Genomic DNA, 18,238 nt, shown 5'->3' with positions numbered 1-18,238 from the left:
GGTTCAACCAAATTAACTAACCGATTGCACACTAACAAGAAGCACTGCTCTAGACTGCTGTAAGTAGAATTGACTTATAAGCCCTTAAGTTTCAAGTAGTTTTGCTTTAACTTGTCAGGCAGGCCGAATATGCAGTTGCTCCTTCATCATATACGCACATGTTTTTCGTAGGGGAACCGCTGCGGTAGATAGTGTAAAGCGTTTGCAACAAGTATTTGTGAACATTTGCCGGAAGGAAAGCGTCACAAAGGTAAGTGGGCAAAACCCAATTTCTAGGAAACCTAGCACCAGATTCGTGTTCCTTTACCCAGTAGGGTGAGCAGCCTGCTGTCTGATGTCGAAAGAATTGCATTTAGCTGCGATATTTAATTAAGCATATTTGAGCCTGGCTAGAGTCGTGCTAAATAGTTTTTGCCCTTACAGATTACGTCTGCTGCCCTTGCTGGGGACACATCTCAACTGTATCTAAACGTTGTCGTACCCTTTCATAGTAAACACTTATTCGGGTATTACGATTTAGTTCATTATCAATATCTAATTGAATTCGTTTTTATTTTATTAATTATAGATGTTGTTTTTCTTGTCAAATAAAATGTATCCAAATGATTTCGCGAACATGTAGCAGCATTTGTTCAGTTTATTTTGAAAACGATCATTCTGTATTCGTGCCAGTGTCAAACGCAAGCCCTATTATTACTGGCAATATAAACGTATTAACGGAATGGGAACTATTACTTCAAAGCAAGTCAGTTATTTAATCCGGTAATACCATATATACTTCTGTTTAGGTTCCTTTCATAATCTAACCCATATTTTCTATAACATTTCTAACAGAGCAAATTCAGTTCACAAAAAAAGCATGTCGAGATGTTGTTTACAGCATAAAAAAATATCACTTGCTACTGTTTTTTACGCATCGCCTGCTACGATCGGTTCGGCCCGCACCTTTCCAACTCACTAACTATTACATAATGTAGATTACGAACCTACTTATAGCCTTGGTCAGATATAGCAAGTAGGTTAGAAGCCTTGAAAATTGCTCTAACAAATAGTTATTAATCTATGTTGATTTTCAGTGAGTCTATTCAATCTAAAGCTCTTGGAGTCTTCGGGTTTATTAGACTCGCAGCCGTCGACCTCCGCTGGAGCCGGGCCATCCGCCTCGGCAGGATCCTCCTCTTCGGGAACGTCGACAACAGCTTCCGCCGCGATTCCCGACAGCGAGAGCCAGCACTTTCTACGAAACGGCAGTAAAGGCTTTTATCATTGCCTCCATTGCGAGTACAAGACTCTTTGCAGGTACGTGTTTCTTTAATTCGATCGAATTGCCTTACTACGTTAAAGTTCTCGGCCTGATTAACATCAAATGTGTGCGACAGGTCTGTAAATTTCGACAATGCTTTATTGGGAGTCTATTTAAAACGCTGTTCACGATTGATATCCATGTGGCAGTAAAGCTAAGTTCTAAGATTGTTTTGTCAACCCTCTGTGTTATCACAGATCACATATGATTGACCACGTACGAACTCATACGGGTGCACGTCCGTACAAGTGCTATGTGTGTGGCCGGTGTTTTACTCAGAAGAGTCCGCTGAATGTACATTTAAGACGAGTTCACGGAGAACTGCTCTGACACCGCAAATCCTTATTACATGGACTTTCGACTCCGCTGACGCGTAAATTTCGTTCGTCCAAAAGGGGCGACCACGGAAGAACTCGTCAGTGCACTCTCTCTATTATCGTTCAAGCTTCGGGTAAACTGTGCCCTGTTCCTCCAAGAACGACTCATCGTTCGCTATAACGTGATACATTATGAACCTGCGATATACTGAAATAGGGTTACACTTGTTTGGATCGAAACGATAATTTATTATCGCTGAACACAACAGTTGTGCTTCAGAGGCGGTTGATCAGTAAAATGAGATCCAACTATTCAAGCTCTGTCATTCGTTCACCTTTGACTTCTATCCACGACAAAGTGCCTGTCGCAGTGAAGTGGTTCTGACAGGTTGTGGATACCTATAAGGTTTACGCGCTCGAACGCTATAGATTTCGAGCATTACGAATTTGGTTTTGGAATGATGGTTTCAGAGATGAGAACGCATGATGCAAACTAGTAATTGCGTGCCTCAGACAAAGAATCCTGTTGGTGATGGCTTTTTTGGCTCCGGAGTTAGAACAACCGACCAATGGTAATTCCAGATAGTTCTAGTTATATACGAGCGCGTTGTGATTTTTGAGGGTGTAAACGTGTTGAAACTAATAGTTTTGCGATATGTTTACGGCACCTGTACAGTAATGTTTTCTTGAGGGGCTTGTTCTTTTGCCTTCGCAGCCGCGATAATTAATGACGGAAATCAGGTCGACTCTGCGGAGTAAATGCAGAATGATTATGTAGAACTCACCTATGTACATATCAACATTTTTTTTCCACTTGCAATAAAGATTCTCGCGCGCACTCTTATCTACAATACTTGAACGAATCCATTTGAAAGTCGACACGGCAAAACGTGAAACAAAAGTTTATCCGCTCCCTACTTAGACCTGCTGGCCGTACCTTACTACTAAGGGTACACCTATCTTGATTGACTTTAATCTTTATTAACCACCCAGTAGTAGCAGAGCTTTCAACAAGCGCTATATATGTCATTGTTAAGAAATTATATCAAAGTGTTCATCATCGTAGAATCTCATCAAAGTGTCACAGTTATCGTAAAAGACGACTTCACCCTTCGCGTTAGAATTTAAATTTCTGTTTCGGCTATGTAATCACGTTTTTGCAGGTGATTTTCGAAATGGAGCATCCATTAGACGAGAACAACTGGTTTTGTTTCTCATAAAACTATACAAAAGGTTCCAAATGTGATGCAAGTTCAAGCACTCCACTAAGTGATTTTAAGCTAGTATTGTAAACATTATAGTTATATTTAAAGTTAGTATTGCCATTATTATTAGTATTGTTTGCTATTGATTTCCGGCTCAAGTGGAACCTAGCAAAAATAAACCTGTATACAGCAATGGTCAGAGCTTTTCGTACACGCCATGCTTACGGTTTTCTAGAAAAATGTATAAGGCCTATTGAATTCGGAGCAAGATGCAACTTAACGATGTCTAAATCGACCTCAATAAGCCTTTTTATAGAGGCTAAAATAACACGGCCTGGTTATCTACTTAGACGAGGGTAATTTAGTCGTCAGACAGAGCCGCATTTTGTGCGAGATAGCCAAAATAGTAATTAGAAGGAAAAGACGTTCGAATCGTCAACTCAAGTAGACAGGAGATAACTATCAATGTTGCACTTTAGCATAGATAAATTTCCTTCCAAAATGTCAGATTCAACCCAAATCAGGTTAACGGTAGGATTAGGTCTTTCCCACATGCCGAAATTTGTCTTAAATCATTTTGAACGTAATAAGTCCGCTCCGACATGACACTTTTGGGCACTGCTGCACACCTTGTTAAGCCTTGCCTTCTTGCAATAACTCTGAAACAGTACCACGGCGTGTGCGACCGCTCTATGCAATCTATACTCTGAATGACTGTGAATGCACCTAGAGTATTATATATAAAATTTATCGTGGTTTAGAATATACTATATATACACATATATGTGCGTATTTATACCTCTACGTTTGTATTATTTTTGTGTGCCTATATGAAGATTTATCTTCAAAACAACTCCAGAGTATAAACTAGAGGGGAGGTAGCAGGAGAGAGAGCAAATGGAGGGAAAGCAAATAATAGAGATTCGCATTGTACAACACTGCATCATTATTGTTAACAACCTTATACAACTGGACGCGTATTTTTTGATACATCTATACTTATTTCCTGCTGGCATACGTACGTTAGCTCGTTACCGACTCAAGGACCTTGTGCAATAACTATTATATACATACATGTATGATTTATATATACGATATATATACACAAGTTTATACATACAGATGGTCGGCATGCAATCTTTTATTATATAGCGTCGTGGGTCACAATTTGACGTGGCCTAGTACCTGAGCGGGATTCAACGCGTGCATACATAACTACTATACGATTTCGCGTCAATGCTGTGACGTTAGCACGTACCTTTAAGCTATTTCAATGACCCTGTGATCACACAACAGATGAGCATCAGTTCTTAATAGGTACTTCTCGTGACCCTCAGACACACACACATGCAAACGTCTGGAGAATTCAGGTGTTACAACCGGCTCTCGCGACCTGAAAATTCGCCTACGATCCGTACACACTGAAGATAATGATTTAACCTTTATCAGGTTACATTATTAGACTTAATCTCAAATCAGGTATAAGGCAATCTTACGTCACTATAGTTACCATCGCTAAAACAAAGCTGTAAATGCAATTGATTTTTTGTATACTTAACATTAATATAACTACAAAAAGGACTTACATTTATTATAAACAAGAACTTAATTTATTTATTAATGTTTTTAGGCCCGCAACACTCACGTTACGCGTGGAGTAAATCTTATCGTGTAAATACAAGATCTTTTTAAAAACGCAAAAAGTCAAGGCAAGCATGTTGAAAAGATGACAGTAATAGAATAATGATAAAAACACACACGTTATGGTTATAAAAGAACGTATTTACAGAATGATTCCGCTTATCTATTGAGTAAATTGACAAAGTGTCACATCATCTACCAGTACCTATCGTTCGCATGTATAAACGCTGATTACCTCTATATCGAGTAGAATGAACGCAGGATATATATATATGTACTTTGCGCAGTACCACATGTTATATTTGTGGTAGTTTATATTTACACATAGCACATGATCATTCAAGCTCACTGTGATGTTTATACATATATATATATAAATGATATATTTTATCGATACACAGGTTTCAGTACAATTTCGCAGCATCATTATGTACGTACCATTGTCATCTACAGATAAAACTACTCTGTTCAAATGCCCCTGAGCGAATGTCTTTTTTTAAGACTAATCACAATGATACTGATAACTAATCATTAACAATCACGCGATCATTAAGAGCATCAAAAAAAGTGACAGAAACACAAGCAGCAGCAGCAGCAGCAACAACAAAAACGATTGGTGATTGGGAGCAATGTTTATGCAATGATTCTTTCCTATGCGATGCTGAATAAGAAAAAAACTGAGTCTTTAATAAACACGTTTAGATATATCGTATAAGGATATATCATTAATTCTGTAATAGGCTACCTTCGTGTCTTTACTGTATTTGATTGGCGCTTTAATAGCATATACTATTTCCATCAAGCTGTGCCGATGGCGATAATGGAGCAGTAAAAATACGAACACGGTGCTAACGGTTTGTGCTTTCTTCCAGACAAGATTGATCGCCGTCTGGAAATGGATAAATCCCCTCTTTTCATCGGCAAAATCGATATCTACCGGATAAATTAGAGTAAATAAAGGCGGCGAACGGAAGCCTTTACGTTTTTTCATTTCTAAAACATAAAGTTAACCTTTGTTGCCGTTTTTCCCACTCAGCTCCTCCCAGATAAACTGCTGTATTCAATCAAATGCAAAGGTAGAATTAAAATAATGTCAGAAGCGTTATAGATACACTCAAGCGTGTGTAGAGTATTCAGAAGCTGATTTGATAGTTTTTCGTTTTTAGCTGTAGTATCCGCAGGAGATTTGTGTTTATCAATACCACTGACACTGGATCCGGCACACTTACCCGTATTGGAATCCGATTTTTCTGAGATGCTCTTCAGGAGAGGACCGAATCAGAAATTCGCTTGCGACCTCTGCGATTTCACCACAGGTACACAAAGAAAAGAGAGAAAAAAAAACAAAAACAAAAAAGGTATAAAAAGGAATCCATATAGTAATTTTAGTTTTACCGCTCGAAAAATGTTACCTTAAATGATTCTATGTTTGCTGTGCATACATTGGAAAAGTCCGAACATTCCTTGACTTTTCTCAAGATGGCGGCGTTTGTACTAGTCTGCTTAGAAGTGGCAGCATTGCGTGTGCGAGCTAATGATTATTTTTGTCGATTATTTTTGATCTTTGACCCTTACTTTTTGCGTTAGATTATAAACAAAGCATGTCACGGCACGTGAAGATCCACACCGGCGAAAAGCCCTTCAGTTGCGAACGCTGCGGACGTCAATTCCGACACAAGAACTCTCTCGGATACCATAAATCGTCACAAAATTGCGTTCCGCCGGAGGATCCTGCATCTGAGCCAACGGCGAGCTAATCCTAGAACTCTCTCAGAGATATGACACCATCACTCAAATAACAATCACAACTACATAGATTATCCAACGGAAACGCTGTGCAGAATCCACTAGAAGCCACTCTGATCCATATACAAACATACATCACACGTACACGCACGTCCGTGTATAACGCTAATACAAAAGTAAGATCGTGAACCGATACAAAAAAAAAGCTATACGTACATAGTATAAAGTAGTTTTAAGCAAAACGACGTCTGAGATCGGATGCGTCCAGGTAGTGTTTCGTTTCAATATATGTGAGTGACGAACCGAAACACTATCGTGAAGACGCCTCTTATCTATGGTTTGACTGTATATTAGATAATAGATATATTTATAATATCTGCGAAAAGCGTTCGTCTGAGTTGGAGTGTGACGCGACATACATTCATTACAGCTACATTATGGCAGTGGAGCACGCTAGCGCGGGCAATTAGCATATACTTTTAAATTTTCTGTATTGATATTGCTATTATTGTTATAATGAGTAATCTGTGCGTCTCGCAAGCGGGTAGGCCAAAATAAGTCTCTGCTGTTATCGAACTAACGCGACCAAACTTCCCGTAGGTTTAAACTGAACTGGGAGAAAAATGGAGACATAGACCGATAGCAGAGGTCGTAGAAACTTTGCAAGTCGATTTGGAAGAATAGGCCTACTGAGCCGACTGCAAGATAAGCACTAGAAACGTAAAAATAGGGTACTGTTCGCAGTGTTTGTGACCCATTTTTCGTTCCGACATTAGTTCTGTCGTTGAGCGGGTGTCATTTCAACAGTAGCGGCTTTTCTCATACGTTAGGTCATGCTATTTGATGTACATTAGGAACAGGCCGCGAATTAGCCTCCACTGAAGTATCTGAGTTAAACAAAGGTAAGTGATTTAGATTTCAACATAGGCTTTTGTGAAGTTCTCTAGAAGCGTGGATCTGAGAATCTCTAATCGTTCGAAATTGTTATTTCAAGCAGGACATTTTGATGTTTTGGCCCGCCCACGTACGCAAGGGACGAAAATGCAAATGAATATATTCACATGATGTACATCTAATATTTCGAATTCCTGCTGCGATGATCAAGTGTTGCATTGCCGTGGTGATGACATACCAAAAAATACATTTATGGAAAGAGAAATCTATTGAAGTGATATCGAATTGAGTGTGGGTAAATGAACGAAGAAGAGATAGGAAGGGAGCATAGAGAGGGAGCCTTTCAAGGTGCTGAGGCCAGGCTCCTTTTATAGACCATGTATAACCTTAACAAAGAGTTATCATGAGAAAATGATGATAACATTTATGTCACCGCCCGTGGGCCGCTCGTATCACGTATAAAATGCGCGCCCATTCGTACCCACTATTTTTTCGACAAGACAGAAACGCGTATATATATACATCTAGCATTATTATGGCTATATCGACAGCCCTTCTATACATATAATCACTATATATTTAAACATACATAATGTGATGGTATTCATTCACGATATCGGTAAATAACGTTCGCTCATCGTCGACGTCGGGTGACGTCAGTAGATATGGCGGGATTAATTGTAGAAACGGTGCCCAGTTGTAATACCACCAAATATGTGAATTCAACTGAAAAGCGGAAGCGCACCGCTCATGTCAGGGAATATTGACTGCTATTATAGATGAGAACGCGTAGATGTTTGCTATTTCGGCTCAATAGTACCACGACCGATCGTGTGTTCCTAAGCCTCTTAAGATGACTGAAAACTTTCTGCTGAAAAGTTCGCCGATGACGCAACGCGAAACAAATCGAATCAGCCGATGAGAGGAGGGCTCCGTGAGCTCGAAAACGCACCCGCTATAAACTCTTGTCCGATACGTGAATTGGTGGAGCACGTTTTTGAGTTATTCATGCTATGTCCATCTGTTATTGAAGATATGCTAACAACACAAGTAAACTCGACTTATTATTTATTAGCCCGTAAGTAATTCATACATCCGACTTGCGACGATGTCCTATCATAGAATCTGTTGGCCTTTTTCTCCCGCTTCTCGATGACACCCATGTTGGGTGATATTGTATTATTATTATTGAAAGGTAGTAGCCTGATTGATTAATTTTATTTGTTGTGACTGACGTAAAACCAAAGCTGTGGCAGCTGTAGAAACGTGTGTCACTTATAGAGATATTCATATACGAGAATGCCCACATATATGTAAAAGTATTCTTTTTGTCTAAGTACGAAATAAAACGCTTGTTTTGTATTTTTACGTTCGACTATTAGTCAGTGTCTCCTGACCTTTTTTGTTACAATGTCGTTCTCTTTTACAGCGGGCTTCTTTAGCTGGCAGCGTCTGCCAATTAGTAAAACTTTCTAATTTCTATCCTGGTTACGTTGCTTTTTCTTTAGTCTTGTTTGTGTGAACAGTGCCTTCTCCGATTTATGTTGTATTGATATAAGCGCTGAAGCCATGAAGATAAAAGCGGCCATACATTCGTGACGATAAGTAAGAGTTTCACTGAAAGTCAATGATAAACACAAAAAGAACAAAGAAAAAATACAGTCGACTTTTTTTAGTTGATTGAAGTTTTGTATGTGCGTATCGATAATATCTGGTGTTCCTTTATAGTTGTGATTTCTATTGTTACATAGAAAAGGTAATATCGTTCGACTATTCGATCCAAATAAAATGGTCAACGTCAGATTTTGAAACTGCTGCGTATTCAATCGTAGAATCGTACTTCACTATGTCAGGAAAATTCATGAAATGTTGGCACGTAGTTATATAAGTATACAGAGAAATTATTATCTTGTTTGGGTTCAGTTTGAACAAGTTGAAGGGTACATTCAACTTCATATAATGTAAAGATCCTATTTGATAATGAGATAAAGAATGTTATATATGACTGAATAAGTTCATCGTATTCGCTAACCTGAACCAGTTGACGGATATGACCTATTTATTTAATCATATATAACATCCTATTTCATAGTAGTATAAATTATATTTTTTTCTATTTCGTTCTTATGTCGATTAAGATAATCAAAAAAGTACAACTTATTTTTGAGAGAACTATTGGCCCTCACAGGCGAGTGAATGACGCCTCACGCGTTGTTCCACAGCCGATTGAACGACCTGAAGCGGGGCTCTGATATCACACCAATGTTGTCCATTCGTAGCGTGGCTTTTCCGCGCACATTTCTAACAATTATCTTCTTTTTTCAGATGTCACTCGACCATGGTTCGTAATCCTCTGCCTATAAAAATCTTGGCTCGTTCAAATGATAACGTTTGAAATCAAGTATCTCCGCCAAAAGCTACAATTCTGTCAAATTACCAGAGAAGTTCAGGATTATTCTGTTTTTTTCCAGCCAACTCAAGGCCGCATAGACTGAAAGGTGTCACAATAAATGATCGAGTTTGTCTTTTCATCCAATCATCTCGGTTTTTATTTGACAACTATTACAGCTGCTTTATTCGAAGTAGTAAATATGTAGACTCGAGGTTGTAAAGTCAAAAATATACGATATTTCACAGTAAAACTTGCATAGACAGTGGCGTACATTGCTTAGAGAACTCGTACGAAACAGTCGGACTTTGCTAAAACTTCATTGACGTTGAGATCCATGCATCGATTTCTGAAGACTCAGCTCCTATTTACCTATCCATGTAATCTCTTTACTCGCTTGTTTCCTCGCACCCCTATGCGATAAAAAGACAGCGTATACGGGATCCACGGGAAACACCGGCGTTAACTGAGTTTCCCGTTTTCCCAATTTCTTTATTCCCTTTAAGCAATAAAGCGTACCTCCGCGGCATTCAGCTTCGCCTAAGACATGCGGCTCAAAACATCACCCCCCACTTCCTTCTAATTAATTCTGCCAATCACACTTTCCACCGTAATCATGATCACTAATCTCATTTACTATTACATTGAGTTATCAGCCTCACTTCAGCGTCGTCCTCAATCAGTCATTATAAGCAGCTTTCTTATATCCTTTAGACTGACTCGGTTTCTTCTCCATCTGTTTGATCTCTTCCACTCTGCGGTCATTCTGTTGGTCTTATGTTTTTCCCTCAACTCGAAGCTGCGGCGGCTCATCCCCAGCCGGCCAACGCTGGCAGCCATCCCCTCAACCATCTTTCAGGCATCAGCATGACACCGGTTATTGTCGTGACGAGTTCGGCTAACTGTCCTCCATCAGTTTCTTCGGTAGTTTCCTGCAGTTCTTCATCTTCTTGTGCATCTCCTCTGGTACAGTCCTTTTCGGCGCCATCTGCAGTTGTTACTCCGGTGGCCGTGGCAGGTCTGTCGGCAGAGCATGTTGAGCTGACCTCGAATCCCCTAGCACAAACTCATCATTCGGTGACTGTGCCACCGTCGCAGTCTTCTACTCCAACGCCTTCATCCCACCATCACCATCATCCACCTGCAACAGCAACGCACTCTGGGTCCTGTGCAAGTGGCGTGGTCCCCTCTGGTCATGCGCACGGGGTTGCCGTATGCAAGGGCCATCCTGTCTCGAGCGTTCAGCCACACCCCACATGTGTGGCCGCTAATGGGTCGATGACGTCGGATTATCCACTTGCTATCGACGATCTATTCGGCGACTGTGACATCATGAATAACGGCGATGGCAACAACGGCAGCGGGGGGGGTACGGCTAAGGCTTCTAAAGGTGCCGGGGATAACATTTGCACTGGACATTCGTGTGCAAGGGGGCATCATTTATCAGGCGATAGCGCCAACAGCTGCAGTAGTTTGTCCGCGGCTGCTACACTTCATTATACGAAAACAGTTGATGGCTGTTTTAGCTGTAACTACTGCGCGTACATTAGCCCTCGAAAGCACAATGTTGAAGGACATGTGCGAACTCACACGGGTGAGCGGCCTTATCTTTGCCGACAATGTGGGAAACGATTCAGACATTCGTCGGCGTTCAGCGTCCACCGAAACACTGTTTGCGTTCCGAAGAAGACGCGACTTCTTCACCTCAACGCTGCCCATCACGTTCATCACAATCCGAACCACATCCATCACCAACACCATCACCAGCATTCTCAGCAGCCACAGCACCAACAGGAACAGCAGCAGCAGCAGCAGCAGCAACAAGCACAGCAACAATCACAGCATCACGAGGCACATCAGCATCAACTGCAACAGCAATCACAGCAACAACAGCAGCAGCAGCAGCTTTCAGGTCCCGCTGGTCTACAGGAATCGAGAATGTAGACTGAAAAAGTCTTCTGTTCGATATCAGCCCAACTCAGAAAATACCTTCAAGTCAACTATGCACGCACGGCGGCACTTTGTACTATCGATTCTTTTTGATAACTATACATAGCTTAAATGCTCTAACCACCGTTAACTTTTTCTATCCACACTGCTAATGCGCTGCGTACTGCTCATGTGGCTCAAAGAAAAACAAGCACTATTGCTTAATGATGAAATGTTTCGAACCCGGTGCTATCTTCGTTGAGCATCGTTGCTTCAGACGGTTGGCGTTCTCGTCAAGGGGTGACAAACTGTATCTACGATTGACATCAACCGCTCTAGACCATGTCACCAAAAGTTCTCAAGGTTTAATAGGCAAACTTGTTGGAACTACACTATTAACAGCAAAGGATCTGGTTATACGAGTTCAGTCACGCGGCTACAGGTTGCAGACGCTATCGACTTTGATCGCCGCGAGCAACATCTCATAGAACTGTAATAGCCATCTGTCACTTCGACAGTTCGTGAATAAAAACAAAAAAAATCAAGAGCGATGACAAAAGTCGATGATAGTACTTGGACGTGGTAATATTCAGTACTAAGCGTGGGACTTATTTGTAACAGGTACAAGAAAAAAAACTGAGTTGCCTGAGACTGGATGTAATGTAGACCTGTAAGATTGTGACAGAAACGAAGGATCAATGAAGATAAGATTATTTTAAAAATCACTATAACTTAGATGAGAGAGCAGTAGTAATGTTAAAAGTGTAGACATCGATGGTGTAATGATGGCGGACATAACGTCGTGTATTTATAACAGATGGTCATTTTGTTATTTAGGGATGTTTCATGGTATGGGTAAGCGTAAACGCCATTCTTGTACTGGTTATGTATAAATGGCTATTATTGCTGTTATTATTGTGTGCACTACGTAATAATCATATAGTAAGTAGTGTTATTCAGTCAAAAGAACAATTAATTCTAGTACGTGCAGGTAAATGTCACAGACACCAGCCTGCGGAGTTGTTTGTGTGTAAAATTGGCACTCGACTTATGGACTAATTCGACAGAGGTGGTCAGTTAAGTTATAAAATGAATGGCAGGAGCTGAATACCGACAATAAGTAATCCTGTTGAAATATATTATAAACACTGATCAGTTTGCTGCCATACCGGTGACACCTGATAATATTTTTCGATTGTAGCATACGTTGGCAATTGTATGTGATGTATTTGAGAAAATTTTAATCTTTTGAACGTTCGTTTTGTTTAACAATAACTGTATTTGCCTTTTCGATAACTTTATCTAGGTACTATTTTTCAAGTTGGCTTATTTGGATTCACAACTCGTTTGTTGATCAATAGTGTATTTCGATCTTCGAAGATGGCGTCCGACAAATTATAAGCCGTCAAATCTAGCGGAGGCTTCGGCAGGAGGATTTGAACATGCGATCTTTCGAATAAAGGGCATATTTGATGTAAGCTTTATTCCGTTCTAATTAGCTGTGTTTGTCTCTGGGGGATACAGCAGTATATGAGCCTGTGTCTCTGGGTGACGATCATCAAAATGTGTGTTCAATGGGCATTCTGCCGAGAAATAGTGAAGCTGCTTATGAACATATTGATGTAAGATATGTCGAAAGTGCTTTTCAATTTAGATGAATATAATTCGTACCCCGTAGCTGTACATAACTGAATAATCTCCTTGATTGTACGTCAAAAGGCGTCAGGGTAAGCTGTCTCCTCGCACTTGCGTAGCATATAATTACACTTATGATAAAGGTGGAGTCTTTGTAGAGTGGAACATATGCCTGTAGAAAAGATCGTACCTTTATCTACGTGAAAAGTGCACCAAATCTTTCGCAATAATGAAATTCGGTATCCGAAACTTGTCGTCGGGAGACGCAAATACGTAGTCGCTAGCGATCATAATGGATTACGTATTGGTTTATCCAAGTCAGTCATAAATATATGTGCCAAATGTTCGATTTGATTTAGACGTTGTTTTTATGAATTCTAATGACTGTCTTGTTGATGCTATCTATAGAAAAAATAGCTATGCACACTATCATACGATGCCAACCCTAACATAAATCTTCTTCGTTTTTGCCACTCATTCTACCCACTTACCGTTCCGTTAAAGACACATGTCCCGAAGGGCATTTTCAAGGCTTGTTTTTTTGTGGTGCAGAATAGTAACGTACTTATATCTCAACCGAGTCCTGAACCTGGCTTCAGCTTTTTTAAACCGTACCCACTGTATCAGTTCTATTGATATCCAAAATATCGACAGGAGGAGTTTCTTAGAAACAAAAAAACCTTAGATTCTATTCTCACTTCAGTTGGAGAAAATATTTTGATTTTAAGTCCAACTATGCTTTTCGTGTACAGGATTGTTTGTTATAACTCGAGCAAATAATGGGTTTTCGAACGTCCTCTCCGGCTCTCTACTTCTTTCTAGAAAATGACCTCCAAGCATGACCTAAATTACTTCGAAGCAATCTCTCAAGGATATCATAGTAAACGTTTTTCCTTTGTATGCCATCATTTGCTATCGTTAGTTCAATATTTTTCATTTGTCCTGTATTTGTTAAGCCATGCTATAGTGCATTGAACACTTATTTAAACCAGACGACACCGATGTCGAATCTTCAGCAAGACTTAATCTGTGCAAAGTCAATAGACTAAAGTACTATACCGAAATAATGCAACATAAACAATGATCAAATAAACTATTGGAAGCTTTTCTGCACTCTAGCGTCACTGTATTTTTCAACTACACTAACACCGTTTGCTCGGTGCTAGTATAGTCGCTAAAAATGGTAAAAAATAACCTGTCTTAATGTTAGTAGTTTTTTTTTATTAGGTTGTCAAAAGCGGTACAGCTTAATCAGTTCTCTTCGACGGTAAATCTTCGATGACGATAATTAATTTAAGTGCATATAATAATGTACATACAGATCAAGAGAAAGCCGTTTTAACGTTTCTATATATATATATATAAATTAAAAAATGATGTAACCTGTACGGCAAGTACGAAGTTCTAATAAAAATGATAGCACTTAACGTGTTGAACAACCTGTTTTCATTCAAAATATGATATTAACTGTATTAGAGGAGGAATTGTCAGTTCCACGATGATGCCCACTGACGTTTACGTTACCAACATTGTTGAGGACAACACAGCATTCATGACGATGATGTCTTGGTTCGACTTCAATCTATTATATGTTTCGATCATTGTTGGCAATATGATTATTTTTTGTGAAGACGCTAAACAAATCATAATTGTAACAATGCAACGAATAGATGATCGTCGTCGTACTAATGCTGTCCCTGACAATCACTGTTCTGCACGTTGTTGAATCACGGATGTACACTAAAAGGTTGCCCCTTGGATCTTCTCGAACTGTATATCATCTCCCTAACGTTTCTTCTATTCGTTCTACATTGAGAGCTACTGTCATGTCCCGCTCCTTTAGAGCTAGATCCTTTTTTCATATTACGTTACACAGTTAAAGCTTTCTACCGAAGGCAAGGTTAGACAGTTTAGTGTGATTTTGTAACATCATTATTTTCTACGTGTTTTTGCCCCAACCACTTTTAGTTTTTATGTTTGGTTCAAGTTCGAAAAACCCTCCGCATCCTGGTACATTTTGCAGAAATCCAGCCACAAATTTTAGAGCCTACCATCGGTCTAATGGTTAAAGAGGAATATCCAACAGCGGCGGAAGTCGAACGGACGGATAGGGATGTCTTTCCTGTTCCATCGCAGCAATCTGGACAGAGTGACGCGACTAGTAGGATACTAAGGGCTGGATTTTCTCAGATCGGCGGCGATCTCAGATATGATAGCACCGCCGTCCCTGATGTAACACCCAGACCTGAGGGCGACCTGGTCTCGCTGACGTTCAGCTGTAACAAATGTGAAAGCTTCGCGACATTTGTTGAAGAGGAACTTTCAAAACACCTATTGGCATGCAGGAAAAAGCGACGGATATCTAAGGTTGTTACTGAACCAATTCACAAACAAACCTACATATATTTACTCGGCTTGACCATTTTGAACGGTTTAGGCGCACAAGAGTTTAGCAGCACAGGATTATTGTTGAGCTTCTCGCATTGATCTTGGTCCTTGACAGCTCACTGAACATTAATAGAAACGAGCAGCTGTGTGTCGTTTGAATGTAACGCTCAATTTAATTTAATTAATGTTTAACGATGAACTGCGTGAAACAGGTGTTTCTGACAATACCATTCCGTGCCGACAATTCGATTATTATAAAGTCGAGACAGTTGTATAGCTACAGATTACTACATCAATCAGTTTTAACAAAATTATTCTCGTCCCACCGTGTTCGTCGACTTGTTTTTGCTGTGCAGAAAACTAGTCTAGCCAAGCTGGGCAACGACGTCCTACAGAGTCCTGGTTCGGCGGCCAGCAATCCCCGTAAGACGTCGGCAGAAGTGTTAGACGATAATGCTAATGAAACGGTCGTTCCCGTGGGTCCTGAAGGGGACGTTGCCGATCCGGCCTCTTCAATCATTGGTCCTCACAGATGTGACGAATGTCCAAGGACATTCCAAACCCTTGGCAGTCTAGTTCACCACAGGTAATTTCTCCAATTAACCATAACCAACGCTTAGCATCTCAAACTTTACATAGATTAGATAAGTGGCAAACGAGTATAATTCCGTCACTTCGGCCAGCTTAAAATCAACATGAATTAGGTGTTGTTTTTGTTTCCATCGTCTTATTTTAATTGTTATCCATTTAAATTCTAATGATGCTGCAATCGGTTACTCTTGGCCTTATTATTTCAATAGAAACCAGGATCACTCCGGTACAGTCTGGTGCCAAATTTGCCTTCAGCCGTTACTCTCACAACGACTTCTCGATTATCACCTGGCAACGCACGTACCCCAACAGCAGACTCAAAACGCAGACCCACTCCAGTGCATCGTAAGTATCTTTTTCGATATCAGTTGATTTCCTTCCCCTTTTTTATCTATAGCTATCTTCTATTCATATATACCAAGACTGTGTTTCTTGGTGTATGGTGCCCTCCGCAATATGGGATAGAAGTCCATTAATAATAGCCATAGTTCAAAGGCCGGTTTTACCTTTGGGTACAGTTAGGTCCACTCAAATGTATTAGTATGGCTTCAGCACCCGAAGATTTTTTTTTAATCTATATATAGATTCTTGACATCAGCGAACTCTTACGACCCTTCGATAATGTGATGGCTGCGGTCCAGATACTCTTCACGGAGATGCATAGGAACCTTAGAGATTGCGTCGTCTGTTTCTAACAAGATCTTCTCTTTGTTAGGAACGAATAAAGAACGTTTAACCAGCTTGAATGGGTTTGTCGATTTGACTATGCGACTCGTATCTAGACGGTATACTACAATAGGAGCACTTCGTGGAGGTCTTCGAAGCTCTGTGACCAGTTGCATTACAAAACGACAAGAAACTACAGTATCAATTAAATTTGATTGCAGCTAAACGAAAGCACTTCTCCTCATTGCATTGCGTAAGCTTTTAAAGTTGCATAAGCTTTTGTGCCCCTTGTCACAGACAAGGAGCATAAAAGCTTAACCAACATTAAAGTTTCGCGGAGGGGGGCAACCTAGGTCTGTTTTTTTTTCCCGCAATGGATACCGCCTTGACGAAGACACCTCTGCTCTTTATTTCATTCGTCCATTCCAGATCTGCCACGGACGATTTGATACTGAAGGCCGAGTGCGAGTCCACCGTAGGCGATTACTACGTATTCAAGGAACAAATACACTTTATTACTGTCATGTTCGTGACTGTCACAAGCGTTTCACGCATGAACGAGACCTGATGGGACACATTGTCCACGACCATCCCAATCTCGACAAATGCGAGTTTAAGAAATGAATTGTAAACCGACTTATATATCTTAAACGTTTCGCCCGGCAGAATGCTGAAAGACTCTGTTTATCTTGGTGTTTATGTTATTGTTGTTGTTGAAATAACATTGAATCGAAACGACGGATCACTGGTTAGATGGAAAATCACTACGAATTTCAACGCTAATTGTAGGATTGTCACTTGTGGAACTAAATTTTATCTTAGAATAAGTATGGTAATGCTTGAGCTTTTCATGTATGTTAAGTGGCCTGAAAATAAACGTACAAAAGGACAGATAGCGACCAGCCTTCGATAGCATCTGTCGATGTACCTGATTTTAATATAGGCCGTAATAGTGAACAGTAATTAGGCCGTCAAAGTCTCTAATGCTGCAGTGTTTGTAGATAATAATAACTAAACAAGTGAATAAGTGAAAGTGGATGACACGTTAAGATGTTTGACATATCAATTCAGTAATAAACTAACACTGCAATATATTACTTTTAAAAGCGGTGTTTTTATTTTAGAACAGCATATAACAGGGGTAAAGCCACACACACACACACACATATATATATATATATATATATATTGCGTAGCTGTTGCTAGTCTGATGAGTAACATTTAGCTTAATATAAATTCGTGTTGTTATTATCAGTGTACGTAAAATGTGTAGCTAAGTCGTGACGGTTATCGTTCTTCTATAGAATCTTCTGTGTGGAACTAACTAGCACGTTTGTTGCAATTTCGTTTACAGTTTTTTCCATAATAAAATTTAGTCAGCCCAAGTTGGGAATAAGTGGCAATTTATAGCTACTTTTTGAAGGTCAGAAACATTTTTTGTGTATAGGTATCAGGCTAAGATACATTGAGATCACGATAGTTGGTCTAAGCAAATTCTAATGAAAAGGCGTGTAGCAGTTGAGATTTTTAAAAT

The 18,238-nt window shown here is 39.9% G+C and overlaps 2 protein-coding genes across 5 annotated transcripts; both read left to right on the top strand.

Moving 5' to 3' along the window:
- Positions 1-1,222: 1,222 nt before the first annotated feature.
- LOC147752103 (uncharacterized) lies at positions 1,223-12,903 on the top strand. Its single transcript, XM_086972560.1, has 6 exons — positions 1,223-1,299; positions 1,501-1,612; positions 2,784-2,824; positions 5,619-5,782; positions 6,054-6,214; positions 10,240-12,903. The coding sequence occupies exons 2-6, from the start codon at positions 1,508-1,510 to the stop codon at positions 11,437-11,439; spliced, it is 1,671 nt and encodes a 556-aa protein (XP_086828686.1). The 5' UTR covers positions 1,223-1,299; positions 1,501-1,507; the 3' UTR covers positions 11,440-12,903.
- Positions 12,899-17,810, top strand: LOC111270654 (uncharacterized). 4 transcript variants are annotated; one of them, XM_086972563.1, is made up of 5 exons: positions 12,899-13,046; positions 15,028-15,426; positions 15,804-16,033; positions 16,248-16,383; positions 17,134-17,810. In XM_086972563.1, the coding sequence occupies exons 1-5, from the start codon at positions 12,999-13,001 to the stop codon at positions 17,326-17,328; spliced, it is 1,008 nt and encodes a 335-aa protein (XP_086828689.1). In that variant the 5' UTR covers positions 12,899-12,998; the 3' UTR covers positions 17,329-17,810. The 4 variants fall into 4 exon arrangements, with proteins under 4 accessions (XP_086828689.1, XP_086828692.1, XP_086828690.1 ...); XM_086972564.1 differs by having other exon boundaries at positions 13,006-13,151; positions 15,083-15,426; XM_086972565.1 differs by having other exon boundaries at positions 13,026-13,046; positions 15,083-15,426.
- The last annotated feature ends 428 nt before the right edge of the window (positions 17,811-18,238 follow it).

This window comes from Varroa jacobsoni, unplaced genomic scaffold, assembly GCF_002532875.2.
Source record: "Varroa jacobsoni isolate VJ856 unplaced genomic scaffold, vjacob_1.0 contig00046, whole genome shotgun sequence".
NCBI lineage: Eukaryota > Metazoa > Arthropoda > Arachnida > Mesostigmata > Varroidae > Varroa > Varroa jacobsoni.
This window is presented reverse-complemented; position numbering and strand designations above follow the sequence as displayed.